Consider the following 26,511-nt stretch of genomic DNA (forward strand, 5'->3'; position numbering starts at 1 on the left):
TGCAGGCGATTCTTTACCAATTGAGCTATCAGGGAAGCCCTTTGACTACTTATGTTAGTTCTTAAAACTTTTTCGCTAAATATTTCAAAACTGTAAGGGCATAGCCCAGGAAAGTTCATTTACAAACATGACATATTTTGTAAATTTGACACTTTCTCCTTCGAGTTATTGGAAGGTGTATCTAGGCCACAGTATAGCCATGTGTGTTTAATATAAAAATGAATTTTCACATTCCTCCAAATGTAAAAAAATGGTTGTCCCCGGAAAAGATACCAAATCTTATTTTTAGCCTTGTACCAAAATTTGTTCCAGAACATTCTGTAGCCTGGAAACAATACACAGAGTTCTCCATTTATTCTGAGTCTCTACTTTTACATTAGGTATAGTTTTAACAAACTTGATTATTTAGTTTCTACAACATGGTTAGGAAGAAATGTGTTTATCAGTGCCTGTTTAATTGATTTGAATTAGGGGGGAGGGGGTTAGGGAGAGTATGTACTTCTAAGGGAAGGTACGTACTTTGGAGAAAAGTGATAATTGATGTTCAGTAGAGAAGGTATCACTGTCTGACAGACACAGGGGATCGTTCGTTGACTGTAGGGGACATCTTTGCTTCCCTCTATTTAAAGGGAGCCGTGACAGAAATTAGAGATATATTAGTTGTACCTCTGAAATCATCAAGAAAGAGTTAAATGATGAATGATTAAAAAAAGGAAGATTTATACTAATTGATAAAACATTTTTCCAGAAGGATAATTTTTAATGTTTGAATCGGCTAAATCTTGTGTGGCATATTCTGTCCAGCATGGTGCAGTGCCTAAAGGATTCTGCACAGCTGAGAGCTCATCCTCCTGTAATCCTCAGGAAAACTATCCTTTTTGGTTGAAACTTGATCATAAGGATCCCTCTTGGCTTCCCCCTTTTTATACTTCCCATCTCCTCCTATTTGTTGTATCCTGTGCAAAATAGGGCTTTCCCCCCACCCATCAAGAAAGGGAATGCAAATGGGCATACGCTCAAGACCTGTTGACAGCTGCATGTTACATAACAACAGGCTCTGCTGTGCATGTCTTCCCATAATTCAGTCTGTTACAGTCAGATGTATTTATGCATAGAATATTTATGAGCCCTTAATGGGCTCCTGGCTTTCTAAGGTTACTTGAGGAAGCCCCTGTGGTTAGTTGGTATCCCTGTGTGCCCAGGGAGCATGTGCAGGAATTGAAAAAGTCTCTCTGTGAGCGCTCTTGGTTGTGTCTGAGGTGGGCTTTAGAGATCAGCTTGCATCCTTTTTAGCTAGGCCACCCTCATGGCTCATGCGTACCCTCCTACCTAACAAAAACATATTCCTCCAAGAATCTGTTCCTTTTGTTCTCATTCACCTGACCCTGAATATACCTGTAATCCTGTGACTGAATCCTTTCACAGATTTTTTATCAATGTTTTTTCAAGTATCCCTATCTTCCAATTCATCTGTAGATGCTAGAACAGTCTCCCTCACATTTCATTTTTATCATTTTAATTCTTATGAAGAAATAGAGTAGTTTGCAGCCATTTATTTTCAAATCAGATTTCTCTGGTCTTCAAGACTCTTTACCGTTTGCTGTCTTTACTTCATTTCACTTTCTCTTAATCTCTTTAAACCATCTCCTCTGTTTGGCATCTTCCACACCCTTTGCTGGTCCCCATTCCTTTGCTTTGGCAATGAAGGGCTAGTTCCTCTGTTCAGAATTTGTTCTGCTGGAAAGATCAATTAACAGCTTATCTCTTCCTACAAGTTTTTTGGGAACTGGTGCCTTCTTTTGTTTGTTTTTTTTGACCTTTTAGTAATAACATATCTACATAACTAGAGTTTTTAGCAGCTTGGCTACATGACCTTTGATATGTAAAGAATACATATGTGCCCAGCATAGTTGTAAACTTTGAGACATCTTTGTTTTGAATTCCGTTATAGCCTATGATTGTGTCCTGAAAGTCATTGGTAAAGATAAAATGTCTTTTCCTTTTGTTGAACGTATTAGTATATATGGAATATTTTCTTGAATGTGACAGTTTCATTTAGCCAATCTCTGCCTATCATTTCTTGTTTTCTAGACTTTAAGAATTAGAGAAGCTTATCTTATTCTTTGTTCCTGCATCGTTTGTATTTCTTTGATGGTTTATGGTTTTTGCATTATATTGCTGAAATAAGAAGCTTTTAAGAAATGTAAAAACAAACCTGAAAAAACCCACAGAGTTTGTATTTTTCACATGTCTGGGATTGATTTAAAGAAACTAAAAAATTCTACTAGTAATATTTTCAAAGCACGCCTACGTAACAGTCTTGTGAAGAGGCTCTGTTTCTGTGGCGGGATCACTTAGCCCTGATGGATTCTGTCTCTGCAGTTGACTGGATCATTGCCGATATCCTGGCCGTCAGGCAGAATGCCCTCGGACACGTGCGCTATGTGCTGAAAGATGGGCTCAAATGGCTCCCGCTGTATGGGTGTTATTTTTCTCAGGTAACTTTTCTCCATGCTTCTTTCTTTATATATGTATGGATGTTTAAGTTTTATTGGGTTTATTTTTAATGGGTTTACCAGTTCATTCTAAATTAATGTGGTTTTATCTGGCATTTTTAATGCTGTGTATTTATATAAATGTCTGATTACCCAAATTGTTAAATAAAAAATGCAAACGTACAAAAATCATATAAAAAATTTTAAAGATAAAAAATGTGATGGACCCTTAATAAATTAAAAAGTAATTATCTGTAGGATATAAAAAAAATAGCTATATATGTAAAGTACCTAGCATGAATGTCAGGTACATAATAAATATTCAGTATATGTTATTTTATAAAAGTCCTTTAAAATCACGTAATAACCATCAGGTCATGAAACTATACAGCAGGTTCTTTAATATTCAGAAGGGGATTGCTAGCATTTTTCTATGCCTTTTCTGAATAAATTATGGTTATGCAATTTTCTGGGGGCCTCTCCAGTGGCTCAGCAGTAGAGAATCCACCTGCAATGCAGGAGACACAGGAGACACGAGTTCGATCCCTGGGTTGGTAAGATCCCCTGGAGGAGACTCTGGCAACCCGCTCCAGTATTCTTGCCTGGAGAATCCCATGGACAAAGGAGCCTGGCGGGCTACAGTCCATGGGGTGGCAAAGAGTCAGACACAACTGAGTGACTAATACATATACACTTGCAATTTTCTAAATATTAAGAATGAAATTTGTATGGAAGACATGCTTGATAATAAGACTCTAATACTGGATGAAAGAAGAGAGGCTAAAGTTATGGTAAGCCCTGAAAATATAGAAATCTGGAGGTCACCCCTTGGACAGTCCATGCTGCCCACAAGTCCCGTGATAAGAGTTCCTGTGGTGTTGGAGGTTAAAGTCTTTACTGTCCATTTCCTCTTTCTTTTCCTTATTTCCTTCTAAAGGAAAATAAAACCCAAGTATATTTTGATGAGAAGTATTTTAAACTATTTTGTACATGTATAAATGGGAATAAATTAAAAAGTAGCAGGCTTTGTGTTACCCCCTCAGTTGTGTCCGACTCTGCAACCCCATGGACTGTAGCCTACCAGACTCCTCCATCCATGGGATTCTCTAGGCAAGAATACTGGCGTAGGTTGCATAACTTTATGCCAGGAAGTAAGATTTTCTTGGAAGTAAGATTTTCTTTTAAACGGACTTGTTTTTTACAGTCTGTATGAAGCAGAAATAATGCTATTCAAAAATAGTTACTTATAAGCAAAATATGAGGAGACAGCCAAGTTTTTTATTTATTTTATATGTGGTGGTGTTGTATTTTAAATGTTTTGTTATTGTTTAGTCGCTTAGTCCTGTCCGACTCTTTGCAACCCCATGTACTGCAGCACACTATGCTTCCCTGTCCCTCACAATCTCCTGGAGTTTGCCAAATTCATGTCCATTGAAATCGTGATGCCATCCAACCATCTCATCCTCTGTCACCCTCTTTAATTTTAATATATAGATGCTCAGAAAATTAAACATTTCTAAACCATCAGCTTGTGAACGTTGACAGGTATAGTTTACCTTTGGAATTCAGAACAGAAGCCTCTTTGCTCCCTCATCCCAACAAATGCAGATGTTTTGGGAACCTTACTGTTGTGTTTAAAAAAAAAAAATCAAAAAGGCACTAGAGAGCTTTTGCTCATTTAAGCCCTGTGAGTGTAACTAGAGATATGTGTGACAGCTGTGACTGACCTGAGCTCTGTATGTACACTTTCTTCCACTCTGCTTTCAATTCTGGCCATCTTTATTGTAACACGTATCCATTCTCTTATATTACACTTGTATACATATTTTGCTTCATCACTAATCAGGGAGTTCCTAAGGGAAAGATAGCTGGTCTTCACTTCTGTAGCTTCCATATACCTGGGAAAGAACTCAGATTTTTTTTTTTTAATGAAAATTGAGTTTAATAAGCACATTAAATGATTAATAGGAAATAGTGTGTGAAGAAGAGACATAATGTCATTGAAAGCTTAGGAAGGTTTCCCGTTGCAGTATATGTATCCTGTGGCTCTAATATCCTCATTGGTCCTCTCAGTTTGGGAAAGTAGTACCCAAACTACTACTTACTTCCTTGGGTAAGTAGCACCCAAACTACTTACTGTGGGTAAGTACCTGCACTCTTAGAGCACTTGGAGTTTCTTTTCTGAACTCAGGCAAGTCAGCTCGTGTGTGAAGGAACCACATCCAGAATCTAAGACCACCCTTCCCCTCCTCTATATCCTGTCCCCTCCTTGCTTCTCTTTATTTCCTTTTATTCATATTCTTGGCTAAGACAAGATCAAATTCAGCCAGTCTGTTAATTTTACCGATGAGTTCGAGTTAGCATAGAGGAAGGCAAAAAAAAAAAAAAAGACTGACCTGATGCAAAGTTTCAATGACGTGCACTTACGAGGTTTAATTAAGGTTATCTTAAATTTTATGAGGGCCTCCCTGGTGGCTCAGTGGTAAAGGATCCGCCTGCCAGTGCAGGAGACTTAGGTTCTATCTCTGGGTTGAGAAGATCCCTTGGAGAAGGAAATGGCAACCCGCGCCAGTATTCTTGCCTGGGAAACTCCATGGACAGGAACCTGACAGGTTACAGTCCATGGGGTCACAAAGAGTTGGACACAAGTGAGTGACTAAACAACAATTTTTATGATGGTGTTTGTATTAGCCCACTAGGGCTCCCGTAATAAAATACCACACTATGACTTAAACAACAGAAATTTATTTGCTGCCAGGTTCTGGAGGCTGGAAGTTCAAGATTAAAGTGTCAGCAGGGTTGGTTTCTCTTGAGGCTTGGTTTGCAGGTGGCTGTCTTCTCCCTGTGTCTGTCCTTTACATGAGTTTGTGTTCTAATCTCTTCTTACAAGGCACTGTTCCTATTGGACCAGGGCCCACTCTTATGACCTCATTTAACCTTAATTATTTTCCTAAAAACCCCATTTCCAAACATAGTCACATTTAGGGGTTAGGGCTTCAATATAAGAAGTCAGTGGAGTAACTGAGAGCTAAGATCCATCTGATTGAATTTTTGATTTGGAAAAAAAAAGTATTTTTAAGGTAAGAAAGCATTTTTAATTGCCAGCAAAACTAAATGTGTGATTTCCTATGAAATGCCACACCTGGTTTTATTTGTATTAAAAACACAGAATTCAGCTAATGTTATTTAAAGGCTGATATTTGAATGTATTAAATATAACTTAACTCATAAAATGTAATCTCATTCTTCACCCTTTGGAAATAAAGCTAACCCTTTTGATGACTGGCCATTGGACATTTTAATAGTAAATATGTTTTTCCCCTCATTTTTTTTTTTCATGGAAGCATGGAGGAATCTATGTAAAAAGAAGTGCCAAATTCAATGAAAATCAGATGAGGAAAAAGCTGCAGCGCTACATCAATGCAGGAACTCCAGTAAGATTACGCTCATTTTTATTTTTTTTCTTATCAACTCTCAATTTGTAATTTAAGGATTAAATTAGCATTTAAATATTGTTTTGAAAATATATTATCCCATATGTAATAAATAATTCAGAGTTTTTGAGGCGGCAAAAAACCTTCTAAATATAGGTAAGCAGTTATTTTTGGTCATCAGAAAGGTTGCTGCAGGCAGTTGGATCCTTTGCGAGTGGTTGTCAGTATTGACCTTAAAGAGGAGTAAGGAGAACATTTGGTGTCTTTAGTCTATAAATAGAAACAGAACTGCCCTTGTAACCTTACACTTGAGCTACTTAGGAACTCCTCTGACTCCTTTTCTTCAGCGTCAGGTGGAGTTTTAGAAGAACTACTGTTTTCTGTCAGTATAAATTTGGATTTCTTGTATCTACTGAGTTATTTGAAAAGTCAGAAAAAGTATGAATATGCACATGAAGAAGCATTGCATGTAAACATTATCTTATGAAACCTTATTGCCCACAGAAGAAGCCTCAGGTTCTCCTTGAAGAATGCTCACTGTCTCCCTGGGGCTCTCCCGCTCCCTCCGAGGACAGGGCCGCAGGGGCTGTGCCTCCCTGAGCCTCCTTCCCCGGGGCACTGCGTGGTTGTCTGTCCTGGGGCTCAGAAACGTAGCTTTTTCCCTTTTTCCCTTCCTCATCGCCTCTCCCCTCCTCCCCCAGTCGCCCTCTCTTCCCGCTTCCCTCTCTCCTCTCCCAGCTCCTGGTGCCTCCTTTCCCTGTGTGCTCGGTGATCCGTTTGCTCTTGATTGTATTTGGAAAAGTAATTTGTAGAAATCAGCTTGATCAGAAGATGACAGAGAACACTGGCGTTTGTTTCAGCCTGACCCCTGGAGGTGCCTCTCCCCTGGGCCCCCTGGAGCCTGGTCCTGAGCTTGAGGCTACCTGGACCCCCCAGGCCGTGCAGTGAGACAAGACCTCCTGAGACCTGCGTGATTTCCTGGCTGGCTTTTATCCCAGGAGTGTGGCCCTTTTGGTGTTCCCTTCACTTCAGTTTCACTCTGACTGTTTGTAGCAGATCTGTGGCCTTAGGTTTTTGTTCCCTCACTTTTTGTATCTCTTAGAGCTAAATTCTTCTCTGGGCTTACTTCTGCTTTTCTGTGTTTGCTTTAGTTTTCGTCTTACATCTTCTCAGCTCTTGGATGCTCTCAGGATGATGTTATATCCAGCTTTCTAAATTGTTTTCAATAGGAAAGTCAGTTCAAAGAACCTGCTGTATGCTGTGCTTAGTCCCTCAGTTGTATCTGACTCTTTGCAAACCCCATGGCCTGCAATCCACCAGGCTCCTCTGTTCTTGGGGATTCTCTAGGCGAGAATACCGGAGTGGGTTGCCATGCCCTCCTCTGGGGAATCTTCCCAACCCAGGCATCGAACCTAGGTCTCCTGCATTGCAGGCGGATTCGTTACCAAGAGCCACCAGGGAAGCCCAAGAATAGTGAAGTGGGTCGCCTATCCCTTCTCCAGGGGATCTTCCCAACCCAGGAATCGAACAAAGGTCTCCTGCATTACAGGTGAATTCTTTACCAGTTGAGCCACCAGGGAAGCCCTCACATAACCTAGTCTTTCACTTTGGGCTGCCAGAGAACATGTCTGTTTTTCAGGGACAAGAGTCTAGTGTTTTGGTGGTCACGCAGTGATGCTGAGTGATGGACTGACAGGCTCTCAAGGCAGCGCTGCAAGGGGCTGTCACTTCAGGTCACTGCAGGGATGAGGCCACTTTCATAGAGTCTGGGTGGTCACTTCACTTTTTAATATTTAAGTGCTGTGAAACAGATACGTGTTTCTCAGACTCTTTATTAGGCTCTTTTGTTTCTGAAAGTTAATCACATAATTGGCAAGATAGAATCTATTTGTAAAGTCAGCTTCCATGCGACTTACTATTTCTCACTGAAATCAATGATTAATGATTAAATCAGCTCTTATTCACCAGTAGTGTTATTTGAGAAAGCTTCCCAGGTGGTGCTAGTGGTAAAGAACCCACTCAGCAGTGCAGGAGACATAAGAGACATGAGTTCAATCCCTGGGTTGAGAAGAATCCCTGGGTTGAGAAGAACCCCTGGAATAGGAAATGGCAACCCACTCCAGTGTTCTTGCTTGGAGAATCCCATGGACAAAGGAGCCTGGAGGGCTCTAATCCACAGGGTTGCAAAGAGTCGGACATGACTTAGCATGCATGCACATTATTTGAGAGACTGCAGAATTTTGTTTCCAAAAATTACTAAGAAATACATTTCTGAATAAACATTGCTATGTGAATCTTTTGAAATATGAACATCTATTATGGAGATTCATATATTTATATATGGTTTCCATCAGATGAGGTGTACTTAGAGACCCTGATGTCTAAAATTTATACCTTTTCAAAAGTCATTTTGCAGAATCTTAGCGGGGGAACCTCTTTCAGTAATGAATTGAGGCTTTGTATGAGTCAGCATTTCATGGCAAGCTTTTAAATTAGTGAATATTAGCATGTAATTAGAAATGTTAGATTATTAATGACTGACCTATGAATAAATATAGGACTGCATTTCAAATATAGTATATGTCATGTCATGACTTAATTGAATTTGTGCATTTTGGTTGTTCTGCTTGAAATAAAGGTCATAGGTAATTGAATTTTTTTTCACTTCCATGGGAAATACTCTTAGGATTAACAGGGTTAGCACTGGTAAGTTAACAGCAACAACAAAAACATGCACATAAAACAAACCAAATTTTCCTTATGTCTTCACAGATGTATCTTGTGATTTTTCCGGAAGGAACAAGATATAATCCGGAACTAACAAAAGTCATCTCAGCTAGTCAAGCATTTGCTGCTCAAGAAGGTAAGTAAAAAGTTAACTGCATTTGAAACTATTATTTTTAAAGGTAATAACCTTTCTGAAGTTTTGTTCCTAGAGAAGATATTTGTGTTTTGCAACAGATGAAATGAATGAATGTTTTTACTCCTTTAACGAATGTTTGTATTATCTCTTAAGAAATGAAGTTTCTTTCTCAATCCATGTGCATATTATTTATTATATGTGTCTGAGAGTAAATTCAAGTGCTTGCTGTATACGTATCCTGGTACCGTGGATTCAGGTAGAATCTATCCAGGGACATGATTATTTAGATGGAACCTTCGTTTGCAGTGTGGCTTCTCTGTGATGGACAGAGTTTCTGTTCTGTAGGTTGACAGACCCAGACTGGAATCTAGATTCTGACATTTATTAGCTGTGTGCGCTCAAGCTGTCTGATGTTACTGAGCATCAGTTAGCCTACCTCTTAAAAAACATAGTCAGCCCTCCAGATCTGTGGATTCTACATCCATGGATTCAGTCAACCACAGGCGGAAAATATTTTTAAAAAATTTTTTTCAGAAAGTTCCAGAAAGCAAAACTTGAAATTGCCTTGCTGGCAACTATTTACATAGCATTTGCATTGTATCAGTTATTATAAGTAGTCTAGAGTTGATTTAAAGCATATGGAGATTTTGCATAGGTTATATGCAAGCACTCTGCCATATTTACATAAGGGCCTTAGCATCTGGGGATTTTGGTATCCAGGGAGTGGATGGGGGTGGGGTGGTCTTAGAAGCAGTCCCCTGGGAATACCGGGGTGGGGGGGGGTGTATGCTTGTTCCCATGGGTATACCTAAATCTGCGTAAGGATTAAAGATATGTGAAGCTCCTAATGGAGAATATTACACAAAGTTAATCTGCAGTACTTAAAGCTATTGATGTCCCCGATAACGAGGATGGTCCTAGCATCCGTATTTTAGAGACCTGGATAGCTGATACACCGGTAGGTGTACACTTTAGTCAGGTGGGCTGTGCTCCCACAGGTGTCTGGCTGTGGTCTGTCTGAGCGGGCGCGTTGTCGCAGCGCTGGCCGGGGCCTCTGCGGCGCTTCTGAGGATCTGCTGTGCGTTCTCTGCTCTGACCCGCATGCAGTGAGCAGTTGAAATGGGCTGGTGCATCAGAGAAAGAGTGTTTGCTTCTGGTTAATTTTGGTTAATTAATCATGCTTGGAGGTGGAATCCTTGGTGCTTACTGAAGTTCCCTCCCGAGACTGCTGTCACGCTCGTCTCCTTTCATCCCGCCTTTCTGGCACTTACTCTCCTCTCTGTCCTCCTCTTTGCTCCATCCTTTCCTGTTTCCTGTGCTGTTTCCCATGTCTGACTCGAGTCTTTTTCATTCATTTCACTTTCTGTGTTTTTCATGGTGGCCTTCCTCTAAATCCATAGCTGTCCCAACATTTATTTGACTGCTGATGCCTCGCAAAAAACTGTCTCTCACCCACACGTCTCTGCCCGCCTCTCAACTTTCCTGTACAGTTGCCCAGTCGAGAGTTTCACTTGCCTGGCCCAAAGGCGTGACCCAAACCCGGTGTGTCAAATGCAGTACTTCTCTTCCCACTCAGACACCCTGTCAGCTGGGCCCCTCTCTTCAGGATTCTCTCAGCTTTTCTTTATGGTGTATATCAAGGATCCTTCTTGAACCAGTGTTTAGTCTTAGATGAACTTTAGCTTTGGGCTGCATTCTCAGGCATATATTATTCTTATAACCTTAGACAAGGTGCTTTATATTTTGGTCTGTTTTCTTATTTGTATCAGGAATTATCTTCTTCATAGGGCTTTTGTGAGGTTCAGTGACATAATGTTTATAGAAAGTCTGATATATGTATATGTATATTACATATACATACATTTACTAAGTCATTACTTCTAACTTAGAATGTGGAGATTTGCCACAGGTGAATCAATTAATAATGGCAAAAAGCTATAGCTGATCCTAAGGGATAAAATAGAAAAACTAATTCCTTTAAGAAATACTTATTTTACGAAGCAGAGGAGTCCTTATACAGATAGTGGATAAGGACACGTGTTTGTGATGTATAAACAGATGAGATGGGAGAGGCACAGACAGCAGTCCATGGGAGTTGAAGGGAAAGAGACCCAGCTGACACAGAGGGTGTCCAGATGACTCCCACCAGGAGGGGACATCAGAAAGGTAGAATTAAGACCGACACGTGTGGTGAAAGGAAGGGATCCTAGGTGTAAGAAACAACAATAGCAAAGACATGGAGTTATGAGCAAAGAGTTTGATGTCGTCAAGCCCAGGATGGGCGAAGAAGAGCTGTGGGAGGGAGTTCAGCATGTCGAGTTGGCATGCTGATCACTGCAGAAGGCTCTGAATTCTGTCCGGGCGTAGCGGTCTGGACTTCCCGCCAGAGCTGAAGGGAAGTCACTGAGCAGTATTCTTTTTAATTGGTTCACTGTGTTTTATTTAAGAAGTCGCCATCTTAATTCCCTTGTTCTAAAAGCATGTAATAACTGAGCCTACAAGAGTTTGCAGGGGATGGGGGGAAAGGGTTCCATATCCAAGTGGGTTTAGAGAGTGTTGCATTTATATCCTTTCCTTTGAGAGTTATTCACGTTCGTATGTATTAGTCTCAGAAAAGTTCTATTGTAAAAATGTCTTATTTTGTTTAAGGAGCTGTTTACTAAATTTATATAAGAAAGAAAACAATAACCTAGAATTGTTACACAAAATTTGGGGGTTTTATGGAGTAAATTCTTAGGATTTCAGAATACTGCAGCTCTCCTTAATTATTCCTTCTCTAACAATTCTACATTGCTGAGCCCTGACTGTAACAAAATATATATTTTACATAAGAGTTTATAGGTGAATTTGTTTGAGACTCTTCAAAAAGTCTTGAGTTATGAAGGCTAATAAACTGTGTAAGTTTTCAGAAACTCTTATGTGTCATTTCATATCCACTTTAATTCTGTTTGGGAATTAAAATTTTATGTTAGATGAGATGAAAGAGAAACAATAAACTTAATATTTGGGAATTTTTTTATTGTTACTTTTCATGTGTCTTGTAAAATCTGGTGCATTTTGTTGTGATTAAGGAATCAACTACATCTTAGAACATGTGTTTTTAATGAGTTGAATAGAGAGTTGAACTTGGGAGAAGTTGACCTAGAGAGCTTTAAGTCCTCATAGACGGCTGATTTCATTTTTGATTTCAAAATATGTAACACAGTCTGCTAAGGTGGTAGGACTAGTTGTATAATGTTCTTTCAAGAGTTTATGATTTAATAGCAGAGAGAAAACATGATTGTGTTTGTTATTCACTGATGTGTAACACATTATCCCAAACCATAATGACTTAAAACCACAAACATGTATTACTTATGTTATAAATTTAGTAGCTTATATATAACTACTAAAAGTTACTTGTGTTTAAAAATCCAAACTAATTTTATGATGCTAAAGCAAATACTTGTAAGTAATTCTTAAAATAGCATAATAATGATATATCCTTTAGCTTTTTAAATCTAATAATACCTCAGTCACCAGTAACTGACCACTACTCCTCTGTCATTTTTCTGTGAGTTACAGATCTTTCTCAGTTACCAAAAGGGGAAAAAATGAATAATTTTTCTCCTGGATACAATTTTTAACTGCTAACTAACTATTCTTTAAATCCTGTAACTGGGAAAGCTCACTATTTATTAAAAATATATTTTCTTATGACTCTAAGGGTAATTGTTTTCCACCGCACACAAAGGAAGTTGATCTGTGAAGAGTATAGCTAGGAAGAGTGTTTCCTGTTTTCTTTCCTCTTCGCTCACAACTAAATGAGATTGCTTGAAAATAAAAACAAACGAGTCCATTCTTCCAGCTGTTAAGCTAATTTTTCTTCCGGAAAATTGAAACTTAATAGCACTTCTTGTTAGTTTGTTGTATGTTTTGCTTCAAAGCACTAATTTTGCTCCTAAAGTACACCTTCATTTGAATCTGACTTAGTAAACAAATAGAAAAACAAACCAAAACCAACGTTTTTTAATTTAGATTTTTAACATTTGACACTTGTTTACATGTTGAAGTCATTACACCATATACCATTGACATAGTGATGGCTGGTTTAAGAGGTAGGAGTGGTGGGTGTGGGTGTGTCTGGCTGTCTAATAAATCCTAAATATTTCAAGGCCTTGGCTATCACTATTTCCTAGAAGTATTTTCCTTCAAAAATATGTTAGTCACAAAATATATTTATTTATAATTAGAGTTGTTATTTAAGATATGTCTGTATTAGAGTGTCATGAATTCTTATGTTTTTTAATTGGATTATAATTGCTTTACAAAGTTGCATTAGTTTCTGCTGTGTAACAGTGTGAATCAGCTGTAAATGTACCATCCATCCCCTTCCTCCTGAGCCTCCCTCAACCTGTCAGCCCACTTGTCTAGGTCATCGCAGAGCCCTGAACCAAGCTCCCTGTACTTCAGAGCAGATGCCCACTAGCTGTCTGTTTGACACATGGTAGTGTGTGTACGGCAGTGCTTCTCTCTCAACTCATCCCACCCTCTTCTTCCCCCTCTGTGTCTGCAAGTTCCCTCTCTACATCTGCATCTCCATTTCTGCCCTGCACATAGGTTCATCTGAACCATTTTCCTAGATTCCATGTATATGCGTTAATATACAATATTTGTTTTTCTCTTTCTGACTTACTTCACTCTGTATGACAGTGACAGACTCTAGGTTCACGTCTATATCTCTATAGATGACCCAGTGTCATAGGTTGTTAGATTAATGATCTCTAAATTCCCTTTTTACTTGAAACTAAGTGTTAGTCATTCCTTTAAAACAAGACTTATTCATATTTCCAAATCAATTACTTCACCTTTGGTCATCTGTCCATTGGGCCTTCCCCCACTTCTACCCTACAGGCCTCTATCTTGGCCTTTCTCCAGCATGCTTTTTCTTTTTCCTCAAGCTTTTACCAGTTGGTATGAGTAAGTGAAAAAAAATCTTTAAGTGTGAGTAATGTTTTTATGTTGGGCTTCCCAGTTGGCACAGTGATAAAGAACCCACCTGCCAATGCAGGAGATATAGGTTCAATCCCTGGGTCAGGAAGATCCCTGGAGAAAGAAACGGCAATATGACCTAGTGACTAAACACACACACACGCATCATCTCACTACAAGTCACTACAAGTCCTCAGAATGTGTGTGTGTGTGCTCACTCAGTCATGTCCAACTCTTTGCAACCCCGTGGAATGTAGCCCGCCGGGCTCCTCTGTCCATGGGATTTTCCAGGCAAGAATACTGGAGTGGGTAGCCATTTCCTCCCCAGCCCAGGGATCAAACTTGTATCTTCTACTTGACAGGAAGATTCCTTACCACTGAGCCACCTGGGAAGCCCTCTGTATTTCTGTATGTATATATAGCAGTATATACACATGCACATATATAATGTAAAATTTCCTACTTGGATCAAAAAGATTTTCCATTCAACGGTATCATTTATTTAACAACAAAATTTCAGTTATATGAAGCATCACCGTGTTGGCCCTCAGGGAGAAGTTCGGTCAAGGGTAAGCTCGAGTATTGTTAGTGCCAGCTAGAAGTCAGGAGATCTGGTGGTGGAAGCAAGGCAAAGCAGATACTAAAACAGAGATTAGATGTTGACCAGGAAGAATTAATTTAATTAGCTAACATTTTCCTGTTTCAGGCTCAGGGGTTTTCTGAGTTCCCTAGAGGCAGTGTGGTGGCCTCAAGCTCAAGGAGTTAATTACGAATGCCTATTGTTTGACTCTTGTACTGAAATTCTAACTGCTCTCCATAGTGCTATTATGAAATTAGTTTTATAATAATGACCCAAGGTTTGGGGATAGTGGAGCAGCCCCATACCTTCCACAGTGAGAACATTCTGCCTTCACTTCCTTCGTTCATCTGCCAGTCGATTTTCCCAAACCTTCGTTATAACTCATTTTTAGGGAAGTATTACTTTTCTGTCTTCTTATCTTCTTACTGACTTACTTAGATTCTAATAATTAATTGCCACAGGGTGATACTGTGGAACTGTGGACTTCATAGAGTTGGGTGAATTCCAAGAGCAGAGAGGGAAGTATTAACTAATTTAATTGACAAATGTTTCCCAGCCTGGTATACTGTTCAGGTTTTTGTTACAAGTTTGTGAATAAATTAAACTGTTTCTGCCCCAGGGACTCAAGTCAGATATGTGGTTGTGGGAATCTTTTTCTTTCCCACACCACTCTGCATTTTAAAAATTCTTCTGCAGGAAGATCCCAACATGCTATAGCTGTTCTTTCTTATGCAGCTAATTTTCCCTGGAGAGAAGCAGTAGAAAATCCAAATTGAGTTGTTTTTTTTAATGGTTTGTTTTCATGTCACTTTTTCAGAGAGCTACACTTTTCTGTTAAATTGTCAATAAATATTCTAAACCAGGAAGTAGGGGAGCAGTAGGAAGTAGGAAGTTCAGTTCAGTTGCTCAGTCGTGTCCAACTCTGTGCCGCTGTGGGCTGCAGCTCAGCAGGCGTCCCTGTCGTTCACCAACTCCTAGGAAATTGGAGGGGAAAGGAGCAAATTCTTAGCACTTAAGGGAGCATTAATGAGCATGTTGAATTATTCTGTATAAATGATAGTATTTTATCACTTAAAGAAGCTTTTAAAAGTGTGTGTGTGTGTAAATAATATACCCAAGAGAATCAAAATTGTACTTTCATACCAAGACTTGTATGCATTGTTCATATGCAGTTTACATGGATGTCCATAGCTGCATTACTCATAATAGCCAAAGGGTGAAAAAACCCAGACATATGTCAGCTAGTCAGTGGATTAACACAGTCTGGTATATCCATGCAATAGCACATTGTTCAGCCATAGCAAGTAGTGAAGTACTGATGTACACGCCAGACACAACAGTCCACATGCTTTGATCTTGTTTATATGATTTGTCCATGATTGGGAAATTCATAGAGACTGAAAGGAGCTTTGTGGTAATGGGGAGTGGAGTGGAGGAAGAGGGTATGTGCAGTGTCTCCCAGGGTAAAAGGTCTTTGGAGTAATGAAAATGGTCTGGAGTTTGATAGTGGTGATGGTTGTATAGTCCTTTGAATAAACTAAAATCAACTGAATTGTATACTTTACAATGGTAAATTTTATGGTGTATGAATTAGATTTCAGATTTTTAAAAAACTGAGAAACTAGATTTACTAATTTACTGAGAAACTAGGTTCTTCAGTTACCCTGAAAGTATCGGGTCAGTATTTCATGTTACATATGGATCACATCAGCTCTCAGGTCAGATGCTGTACACAGTGGGGGCTGTGGGTAATCACACTTCATCTCTATTTGGGTAGAAACAGAACTGAAAGAATCTTGGACTTGGAGTCAGAAATTAGGAATTTTACTCCTGAATCTTGAGCGACCACAGGCAAGGTGCTACCACTTTTATTCTGTTGCCAAAAATGAGGACTGTATGTTTGCTCTTGTCTCAGTTTTCCAAATTGGGGGGGTTTCTAAGAGGCATAAGCTTTTTGAGGGCAGGTTTTCCAACAGCTTCCTGCACGGTCTTGTACATGTGGGTGTGTGGTAAGTGTATTAAATGAATGTTGGTTTAAACTGAGAAAGGTGCAGAAGAATGCTGTCTAAACTTTCCTATAAAAACAGTTTAGAAGTTACTGTCTGTTGCCAAGGTGTTTTGTAACTAATATACGGCCACGCTGACTCAACTTCTCTTCTAGGCCTTCCAGTATTAAAACATGTGCTGACACCAAGAATCAAGGCAACTCACGTTGCTTTTGATTCTATGAAGGATTATTTGGATGCAGTTTATGATGTTACAGTGGCTTTTGAAGGGTCTGTGGATGATAAAGGGCAGCGGAAGGAAGCACCATCCATGGCTGGTAAGTTTGTTTTCAAGTAAGTCATATATGTTTACGAATGTGTGACACATTTTTTAAAAAGGGTAAGTGTGTTCTATTATGTTACATTGATATATTTTCAAAATATGTACCCTTGATGTATTTTTTATTAATCTATAACGGCAATAATTTTGTTAGCTCTGCTTGGCTGTCCCATTAGTCCTTTGGATTTGCCCAGTATTGTTAACTCAGCCTCTTTCTGCCCAAGGTTCACACATAGAAATGCAAAAGCTACATAAACCAGAGGAAGGAGTGACAAGGGAAAATGCTAAGCTAGCAACACTGAGTTGTGCTCTCATGGTCAGCGTTCTCTTTATATGTGTTTTTCATGTAACATTTGTGAACTCTAGTATCAGACAAGAAGAAGGACCGTCATGCATGACTTTTTCTTTTTTCAACCATGGGCTCAGTGATAAGGACCTTTGGGCCAGGATTTAAGTGAGCAGCATGTTTTAGTTCAATATGAGCGCAGTCTTGATTGTTGGAGACCTCTGGATGTGGGGCTGGGCAGCAGGAAGCGTGTGGAGTTTTCCATCCACCCCTCAAGGTATATCGGCCTCGTATTTCACCTTGGCAGCTGCTGGCTGTGGAACCGGCTTGCTTGTCTAGCACGTCTCAGCAGAATCTCCTGAAGGCGGATGTTCACAAGGGAGAGTGACTCCCAGAGGAAGGAGGGGAAAGAGGACGGGAGTGAGCAGAATGGGGCTAAACAGTGGGAAGCGGCCAGCAGCGGAGGAAGGGCCCCCGGAGGGGCCCCATCTGTGGAGGACTGACCGCTCTCGTGACTCACCGTCACCGCAGAGCTCAGTGGGAGCTGCAGCGAAAGTGTGCGGGCTTGTCTCTAACAGACCCCGTCCACCTGGTCCCCCCCACCCTGGGTACCTCTTCTCTTCATCTCTTGTGTATTTTAGGTACAAATTTAATTTACAAAAGAAAGGCAACATATAATACTTTTTACTCTTTTTGAACCATTGAAAGAGTCCTTGACCGAGTTTACATTTGAAGACGGACATACATGTAGTTATTCAACAGTATTGCCATAAGTTTATCAAGCATTATTTAGAAAACAAGACTGAACATATTTTTTTGTTTATGAAAACAAGATGTACTTCCCATAATAACCTTTTTAGAAGGCTGCTTTTATTGAATCGAGGTCCCATTGTAAGAACTCGTGGGCTGGGCAGCGTCCCCAGGGCCCCCAGGGTGCTGCGGTCCAGGGAGCCCAGCCCTGAGCTCCTTCATGTCGTGGCCTCCTGCTCGGGCCCGTGGGGCTGCTGGCTTCCTGCCTGTCACTGAGACCCTCCCACACCTCCTGTGGTGGCTTCTGAGACAGGGGGCTGTGTGTAGGCCGGGCCCCCTTCCCGCCGTCGCCCTCATCCGAGTCTGTGACCTCGTGCCCCCCGAGCGAAGCCGGCCCTCACTGCTCTGTTCCGTGGCTCACAGAGCTTCTGCACTCCCGGGGCACAGCACACCCTCCGTCTCCTCACAGTGAGGCCAGAAGTGCCTTTGGGGGCGCCCGTCTTAGGGCTGGGTCTCCCAGGCCCAGCCCTCCTCCCACCGCTCCTCTTGCTCAGCACCTTAGCTGGCGTTAGGTCATTTGGACACAGGGCCTCTAGTTTTGAAAAGGTTGGCTTTTCTTTTACACTCAGAAGCCATGTACAAAAAAAATTATTTCAGTCAATTAAGAATAAATATTTCTTCAAGCAAAAGCACACCAGAGTAAAACCAGAAGACTGAAGACAAGGGGACGGCAGGAAAAAAACAACTAATTTCCTTAATGTACAAAGTGTGCCTCTAAACTGATATGATCGGTCACTCAGTAGAAAAATGAGTAAAGGGTAAGAACAGCCAGTTCACAGAAAAAAATGTTCATAGTAAGAAAAATTCAAAAACCATTTTTTGCTATCAGACTGGCAGAAACCCCAAATAACAGGTTAGATAACATGCCTGTGGGTGAGTCAAGTGGCCTAGAGACTTGTACACTTTGTTGATAGGACTGCAGCAATCTTTTCCACAAGGTTGCCAGATGGTTCACCGATGTGCCATAGGCCAGCGTTGCCCCCAGCCCTGCAGGGGAACTGTGCTTCCGTCCGAGTTCCCTGGGGCGGCCTCAGCCTGGCTACTCACAGGCCGTCCTGCATGGGGGCAGGGCTGTGTGCCGGTGACCCCGTAGGGAAGCTCATGGTGACCCGAGGCTGGCAGCCGGGGCCTCACCGCAGAGCGGGAGGCCGCAGGCAATGAGCCATGTCCTTCCCATTTCATGGTCTATTTCATCGTAAGGTGGGTACACTCAGGGCCCTTCAGGGTGTCCTCCTGTGCTTCACCCAGTCTTTTCAACAGTGTCCAAGTGCTGTCGTGGACAGAGTCCATTGGGCAGAGGTGAGACAGGGCCATTTGAGTATAACTGATGTATAAATCCTGTTTCTAAAATGAGTGTTAAATTTGTGAGCTAAAGGACAACAATTGATATTCTGTTTAAGTATTTTATATAATTCTCAGGTAACTTTTTTCTCTTAATTTTTCTTATATGAAAATAAGACATACTTGAAGGGGAAACTTACAGATAACTCAGAAGAAGGAAAAAAACTACAAACTCACCTGTCCAGATACAACCCCAGATAACACTTCAGATATTTTTCTCAAAGTCTTTTGTAATGTCTGTTTGTTGGCATGTATGTCTGTCTGTATGTATTTATACACATTCACATATATATATGTGTGTGTGTGTGTGTGTGTGGTTCTTTTTTGGGTTTTTTTGGCTTAAGAGTGTGTCATGAACATCTTTACATGTCATTATATACACTTAACATGATTTTTTTAAAAGGCTACCTAGTGTTCATTGGTGTGCACATATAACCGTTTACCTACTCAGTTTTCTGTTGGGTTTAGTTCCAATTGTTCTTCTCTTGTTTTTACCCAGAGGGACGGGGCAGGTTATAAGCCAGGCGGTGAGCAGAGTGGGAGGCAGGTTCCGGCTCAGCTGTCCAGCTGCCTGCTCAGCCCACAGGCCTCCGGGGCCCCTGGGTTCTGCTCTGCCCCTCTCACCCGGCTCCACGGGCACAGAGCACCGCGACTCTGTCCCTCCAGAGACTAGGCCTGGAGGACATGTCTAGAGCCTTGGAAGACTTCCTGTACAGCCCTGGAATATCAATATACTCTAGGGACTGCTGGGAAAGCTGTAGTCAGAAAAAAAATTACACCTTAATTAGAATACTTTTCCCTACATTCCCTAAATATCATGGGATAATTTTTGCTCATGCCCTGTGAAATGTGCCCCAGCTAAACTAGTTTTTACTAAAGTAGATATGGGAGCTTATGAAATACTGAGGAAAGTATTTCCGTCACTCATTTCTGGTCTCTGGTGGGAGCACCTCCTGGATGTCGCTGGCACTGATCTGAGCTTGTATGGTCTGCATCTGGATTCCTGACCACAGGGACTTGGCTTGACTCCACTGCTGACGACGCTGGGCCTTGGTTCCTTCACCCCCACAAGGGGATGATAGTCCTTGCCTGCAGAGGTGCACGAAGGTCAAGTGAAGTGACATGCACGAACGTATGTTGTAAATACCAAAGCAGTATGTACATTCTTAGGTTTTCCTGGTGGCTCAGATGGTAAAGAATCTGCCTGCAACATGGGAGACCTGGGTTCAGTCCCTGAGTTGGGAAGATCCCCTGGAGAAGGGAATGGCAACCCACTCCAAAATACTTGCCTGGAGAATTCCACGGACAGAGGAGCCTGGCGGGCTACCGTCCACAGGATTACAAAGAGTCGAACACGACTGAGCGACTGTCACATGTACCTTCTAAGTGAGAAAAACCCAAAAGCACCCAGGGGACCTGCAGGGTCCTTTCTCACACTGGCGTCTTTAAGGATGGGTGACACGTTCTAAGCACTTGAGTTCACACGCATTCATTTCTGACCCCAGAAGTGCAGCTGGTTTCGTGTCCTTGCAGATTCTGTACGTCTGTGCCCCGGGACTCCGGGATAAATGCAGTGTCAACGGGACACCTGCTTAATTAAGGGGCAGGAGGTGTTAGGGGCAGGTGTAGGTGTAGATGATTAAGTGAAGGCAGGAAAGTTGGTGCCAACTCCTGCATTTTTACATATCAGAAATAGAAATAGGGTGAGGAGAGGAGCCACGTGCAGCCAGCAAATTCTAATCACTGACCCTCCACACACTGGAGGGCTGGGTCCTGTCCCTGTGCCCCATCACCCTCACGACAGCCTCCCGGGCCGGGTCTGCTACTGTCACATCTTGTGGACGGACGCACATGGGGATGTGTGTGGAGAGGCTGCACACTGAGATCTGCCCCGGGCTGGTGAGGGGTCAGAGCCCAGGCCACCTGACTCTCTGTCGGTGCTCTTCACCCATGCACAGTTCTGCTCCTGAAAGCACTTCCTACGCTGGTCTTTGATTTAAAGAAAATGGAACTTGAGGAAAAGAAAGAGAAAAATATTGTAAAAGTACAATCTTCCTATGGCAGTGCTTTGCACATACATCATCAAAGCTAGTTCACTCCTAAGAGTATATAAACAATAAGATAATTTTTGATGACTGAAATGTGTTACTGAGGCTTGACACCAAAAGTGGAGGAAAGCAGTTGCAGAGAGAATTCACAAGAAGGGCTGTGTGCAGGGTCCACAGGTGGAGCCTTTGAGGCTCAGCTTCCTGTCTTCCTCCAGCTGCACAACACATCAGCCACTGTTTCCTGAACACACCAGTGAGCACATTTCAACTTGAGATAAACAGTCTTGTCCTCCTGCTTGCATGCCCACCCAGGGAACATAGTCGTCTCTTCAATCTCTTACCGATTATTTCCTTCTTCTCCAGGAATTTAAATGTTAGCATGGTCATGTCTTCACAGAAAGTCACATCCAAAACAGGAAATTTCCGGGCTCAAAGTTCTTTCTTATCTTGGAATAAATCCTGACTTCATCCCTTGTGCAACCTGGGCTGAAAAAAAGGACTGTCTGCTAATTTTTAGGTTAGCATTTTTTAGGAACTAGCTGTTGAAAGGCCTAGAGCTATTCCACAAAAAGAAATTTGGTTCCCAGAGCAAGTAGAATATGTAAAAATATGGCAAGGATCAGGAACGCAAGGCGTACCAGTGAGTAGACACCACTGGCGGCTCACGGAGTTGGGGGATGGTTGGAGGCCTGCGGAGCCATGGCTGCTGGGGTCTGAGGGCTGGGGTGGCGCCATGTGCCCAGTGCTTTCCCAGGCACATCCTTCCTGTCCCAGTGACATGTGACAAGCACTCGGCTTGGGGACAGAGACCGGTGGCCCCATGAAAGTGACTGGTGGGCCTGAGGGTGGTTGGCATACGGGGATCCCTTTAGAGGGTGGGTGCATATTTCTGGTAGAGGCTAGCCTCCTGACCTGGGCTGCCTGTACACTTTGTTAAAGGTTGTTGTATGAGAAGTACCATCTGGTTGATTTAATTCATGACCTAGGTAACTATGGGAGACTTGGAAATTATACTGTATCAGCCTGAAACCCCAGACCATCAGTTTGTAATCTTTGTGTTCTTTTTTTTTTTTGTCTTTGCTAAAGAAAGAATCTGAACTTTGTTTTAAAACCTTTTTAAACCTCATTTTCATTGGTATTTTATGTAACTGAATTCTAAAATGGTAAAAATTAAATATTTTTGTTTCTTGTTAGAATTTCTCTGCAAAGAATGTCCAAAAATTCATATTCACATCGATCGTATAGACAAAAAAAATATCCCAGAAGAACAAGTATCCATGAAAAGATGGCTTCATGAGCGTTTTGAAATAAAAGATAAGTGAGTAATGACAGTTCTCACCCTTCAAATACGTTGGCTCAACTCGGTCACTATAGTAAACAATGTGAAACAGATTATTGTCTTACGAATGCTTTTTACAAACTCAAATCTCATTCCATGCTTCGTCTGTTCATGTTTTAACCTTGATGGTTACGAGTCACTGTGAAAGATCTTGTTATGGGGGGCTGTCCATCATTATTTACCACATTTCAATAATATGTGTAAGATGTGAAGTTTTTTTACAAAAAGAAACACACAGAAAGCTTTGCATTGTGATGCTCCAGGCCTGGGGGAGGGTGTGCGGCCTGAGGGCCAGTGGGGCATGGAGAATCCAGCCATGGGTGGAGGATGGTGCCTCACATGTATATGGAACTGACCCCAGTGCATTTGTTGGAAAAAGAAGGGACTGTTGACATTTTCGTGACCAAAGCGTCTTATTGCTGTTAGTGTTTTGGGGCCTAAACAGTTTCTGGGGTTGAACCAGTGTCTCTCCTGCTAATAACGTGACTTTGGAGCAAGTGCTGAGCGTTACTCGAAGTACCAGCTGGGGGGGCCTCTGGGGGTGTGGGGTAGCAGGTGAGACTCCCTGTGATATACACAAATTCCTAAAAGTAGAAATTTTAGAATTTTGTTTTTAGGAAGATAAAAACTGAGTTCTTAGGTTTAGAGAAGATATTTAGACATTGAATTTTCTTGGATGAAAAGTTCAGGATATATTACTTATTTACTGTTTGTTTTGCTATCAGTGGATATTTTTTCTGATTTTTGAAAGCTGTGTTTTAAATATTGATACTGTTTTCCCTCTTCTTGAAAAAAGTGGATCTATGAGTTATAGGATGCACCATTAAAATGATTTTTTTTTAATGTCTAGAAACTCCAATTAAAGCAACTCTTTGGGTATTTCCTTATGAGGACCTGTAGCTTCTCTAACAGGCACCCAATAAATATTTGTTGAATTAAATATTGAAATGACTAAATCTAGAAGTTAAAACAGTCTTCTTTTTCATTCTGGCCATAGATTGCTTATAGAATTCTATGAGTCACCAGACCCAGAAAGAAGAAACAGATTTCCTGGAGAAAGTGTTAATTCTAAGCTAAGTCTCAAGAAGACCTTACCATCATTCTTGATCTTAAGTGGTTTGACTGCTGGTTTGCTTATGACCGAGGCCGGAAGGAAACTGTATGTGAAAACCTGGATTTATGGAACCTTGATTGGCTGCTTGTGGGTTAGTATTAAAGCGTAAACAAGTAGCTGTCTCCAGGCAGTGGGATGCGCCACGTTTATTGTTGATGGCTGCACATTACATCCGATTGCTCCTGAATTTAATAAGAAGTGTAAATAAAGCCTTGTTGATTGAACATTGGATAAAATAGAATTTCTGACTAAAGCCAATATTCAGTTGGTCTTGGGCAAACATACACGGTTTTGCAACTTTAGTCCAGAAGCTGTTGGAAAAGGTAAACAGTTTATATTATTCTTGGCATTTCCTATGAACTAATGTCAACTGCAGAAGATTGTTAGGATTGTATAATTTGTTGTTGTGTTGTAATAGCTGCATTCAGGAACATTAATTTGCAATATATTTTACTGTATTTGTTTTCAACATTTTTTACGACTTGACTGGGCCAACTCTTAGCACTAAAGAGTTGCAACTGTGAAATATTTTGCCTTTTGTTTAATTTCTCCAAGTCAATGAAAGAAATTGTAGTTAAGAATCAAGAAGGGCACAAGGAAAGGGCTGGGGAATGTTGGTGGGAGAAGCTCTGTGTTAGTGCGGTCTATTATTGTATTGTGTTATTAGCTGATTTCAGTTGATATTTGCAAAGTAGTATTTCTAATATTTACTGAAACAGCTTCATTTGCACACCCTGTACTCTATACAAAAGAATAATGTAAAAAAAAAAAATGAGAATTAAGTTAAAATTGTGATCCTCATTCATTGTAGCAGAGTTTTAAATTGCTCAGCTTTTTGAAGATTTAGCCTAAGCTCCTAGAACTTCATGACATTTGTGCCATAAGTACTTGAAAACCTTAAGATTTCGTGTTATTTTTTATGTCGAAATAATTAAGTGTGAACCTTTGTTAGACCTGAGTCCACAGATATTTAAGATGGTGGGAGTTCTCAGACACCTGACTAGACTTACTAGCATGTGCCTTTTGCCTGTTACTCTTGGGTTCAGCGAAATGTCTAGTCCAAAAATCATGTTTTTATGTCATCATGGTCGGTTTCCGTTGTACTTGAGTTCGTTTCCTCCAGATCATCAGCAGAGGCGCTACCCACGGCGGCCGCGGGGCCTCACCGGAAGCGCTGTGTCCTGACGCAGGCCTCACCCGGAAGTGCTGTGTCCTGACGCAGGCTTCAACCGTTTAAGCTCTTGTGAGCCAACCCACTGTCCGTGGCAAAGACATTTTGTGTTGTTTTACGTCAAGAAGTCGCCTTTATGTCAAGAAGCCAGTAAATACAGACTTAATCCATCAGGACAGTGAATTTGTCTAGTTCCCATTAGTGTTAAAGGGGCCGCGTAATTCATCTGAGTCACGTGAAAAGAAGAGTGATGTTTCAGGAACCACGTCACACAATTTTCAGTCTAGAACAATAAACCCTCAAGAAGAGGACCTTTTAAAGTGTGATCTGCTCTACTTTTATGTTGCAATTTAAGCTTGATTGCCTATTAGCCCCTTAAGATACCCATTTCTGCTTCCGAGTAATGGGTTTTTGCTTCAAAATTTTATCAGTGCCCCAGATGAAATACATGATAAACAAAATAGAAATAATAAGATAAATTTTGTCTGATTTTCCAGAACCAGAATAAGTTATTTCAAGAAACCCCTCTGAAGAGTTGGGTAGTAGGAACTGGTTTGTGTGTAGTTTACTATGTGTATGTATATACACACATTAGTATGTAATGTGTGTGTGTACACACAGTCCTGCAGGGTACCATCGGCCTCATTATAAATGGAGGTGCAGGTAAAACTTTTGTTCTTATGCCACGTTGCAGTTTTCTCTTACCCTCTAAAGCCCAATTATGTCAATGCCATGTGTTAAATACTCCTTTTAACAGCCCTAAAGTTAGAACTATTTCTAATTAGATCACAATAAATGTAAGTTGTGTAACTTATTTTGAATGTCATGGATGTGCTCTAAATTTAAATTTTAAGAAGCAATGCCACTGGAATTATGTTGACTGTAACTGATTTGAAGAAGGCCAAGTGAGCTGCACAATCACTTGGACAGCATGTTTCTTATAACTATCGTTATATTCTTCTCACAAAAGGTCTATAAAATGTTTAAAATTTTTTGTATCAAAGTATTTTGAAAATTAGAAGCTTCTTTTTAATATGTATTAATATGGCTTGAATTATTATTTTCTAAAATTAAGAACTCTATATACCAGTAAATCTTTTCACATAATATCATTTAAGATTTTGTTTATATTATTGTTGACTTACAGCTTAGTTACTTGTTTTTTCTTTAAAAGACTGCAATCAATGTGCATGCTTTTATCTTTTTCACAAAAGGGTGTGTTTGGATGAAAGTAAAAGAGAAAATAAAATCTTTCACTGTCTCTGATGTCTGTGCTATTTAACATTTTGTGACCCAAAAATTCACCAACGGTCTCTCTTTACATAAAATAGGCCTCATGGCTGGCCCTGCATTCTGAAATAGTATTGAGCGATTTTTTTTTTAAGTACATTAAAATCTTCAAAACTGTGATACAGTGTGTTAATTTAGTTATATAAGGTCATCCATATATTTTATAAGATGTATGAATGAATGTTAGTCGCTCAGTTGTCTCTGACTCTGTGACCCCATGGACTGTAGTTCGCCAGGCTGCTCTGTCCATGGGATTCTCCAGGCCAGAATACTGGAGTAGGTCGCCATTCCCTTCTCCAAGGGATCTTCCCGATGCAGGCAGATTCTTTCCCGTCTGAACCATCAGGGAAGCTTATAAGATGTATGGCAATTGTTAATTGCTTGACAATTTTGTAATTACTAAGATACCACACTGAAACGTGTCAGATGCTTAAAATTAGCCAG

The 26,511-nt window shown here is 40.8% G+C and overlaps 1 protein-coding gene across 5 annotated transcripts in view; it reads left to right on the top strand.

The window, feature by feature from the left end:
* AGPAT5 (1-acylglycerol-3-phosphate O-acyltransferase 5) overlaps window positions 1–26,038 on the top strand; it is a 40,398-nt gene extending 14,360 nt beyond the window's left edge. For 4 of the 5 annotated variants that reach the window (XM_081521378.1, XM_081521382.1, XM_081521381.1 and 1 more), the window contains 6 exons: window positions 2,383–2,498; window positions 5,840–5,929; window positions 8,702–8,792; window positions 16,505–16,666; window positions 22,348–22,471; window positions 23,490–26,038. In XM_081521378.1, coding sequence (XP_081377504.1) covers window positions 2,383–2,498; window positions 5,840–5,929; window positions 8,702–8,792; window positions 16,505–16,666; window positions 22,348–22,471; window positions 23,490–23,715 — 809 coding nt within the window. In that variant the 3' untranslated portion in view covers window positions 23,716–26,038. The remainder of the gene's footprint in view (window positions 1–2,382; window positions 2,499–5,839; window positions 5,930–8,701; window positions 8,793–16,504; window positions 16,667–22,347; window positions 22,472–23,489) is intronic. The other variant, XM_081521379.1, reaches the window with a different exon arrangement.
* The last annotated feature ends 473 nt before the right edge of the window (window positions 26,039–26,511 follow it).

This window comes from Giraffa tippelskirchi, chromosome 8 (assembly GCF_054371585.1).
Source record: "Giraffa tippelskirchi isolate mGirTip1 chromosome 8, T2T-mGirTip1v1.2.pri, whole genome shotgun sequence".
In the NCBI taxonomy this organism is placed as follows: Eukaryota; Metazoa; Chordata; class Mammalia; order Artiodactyla; family Giraffidae; genus Giraffa; species Giraffa tippelskirchi.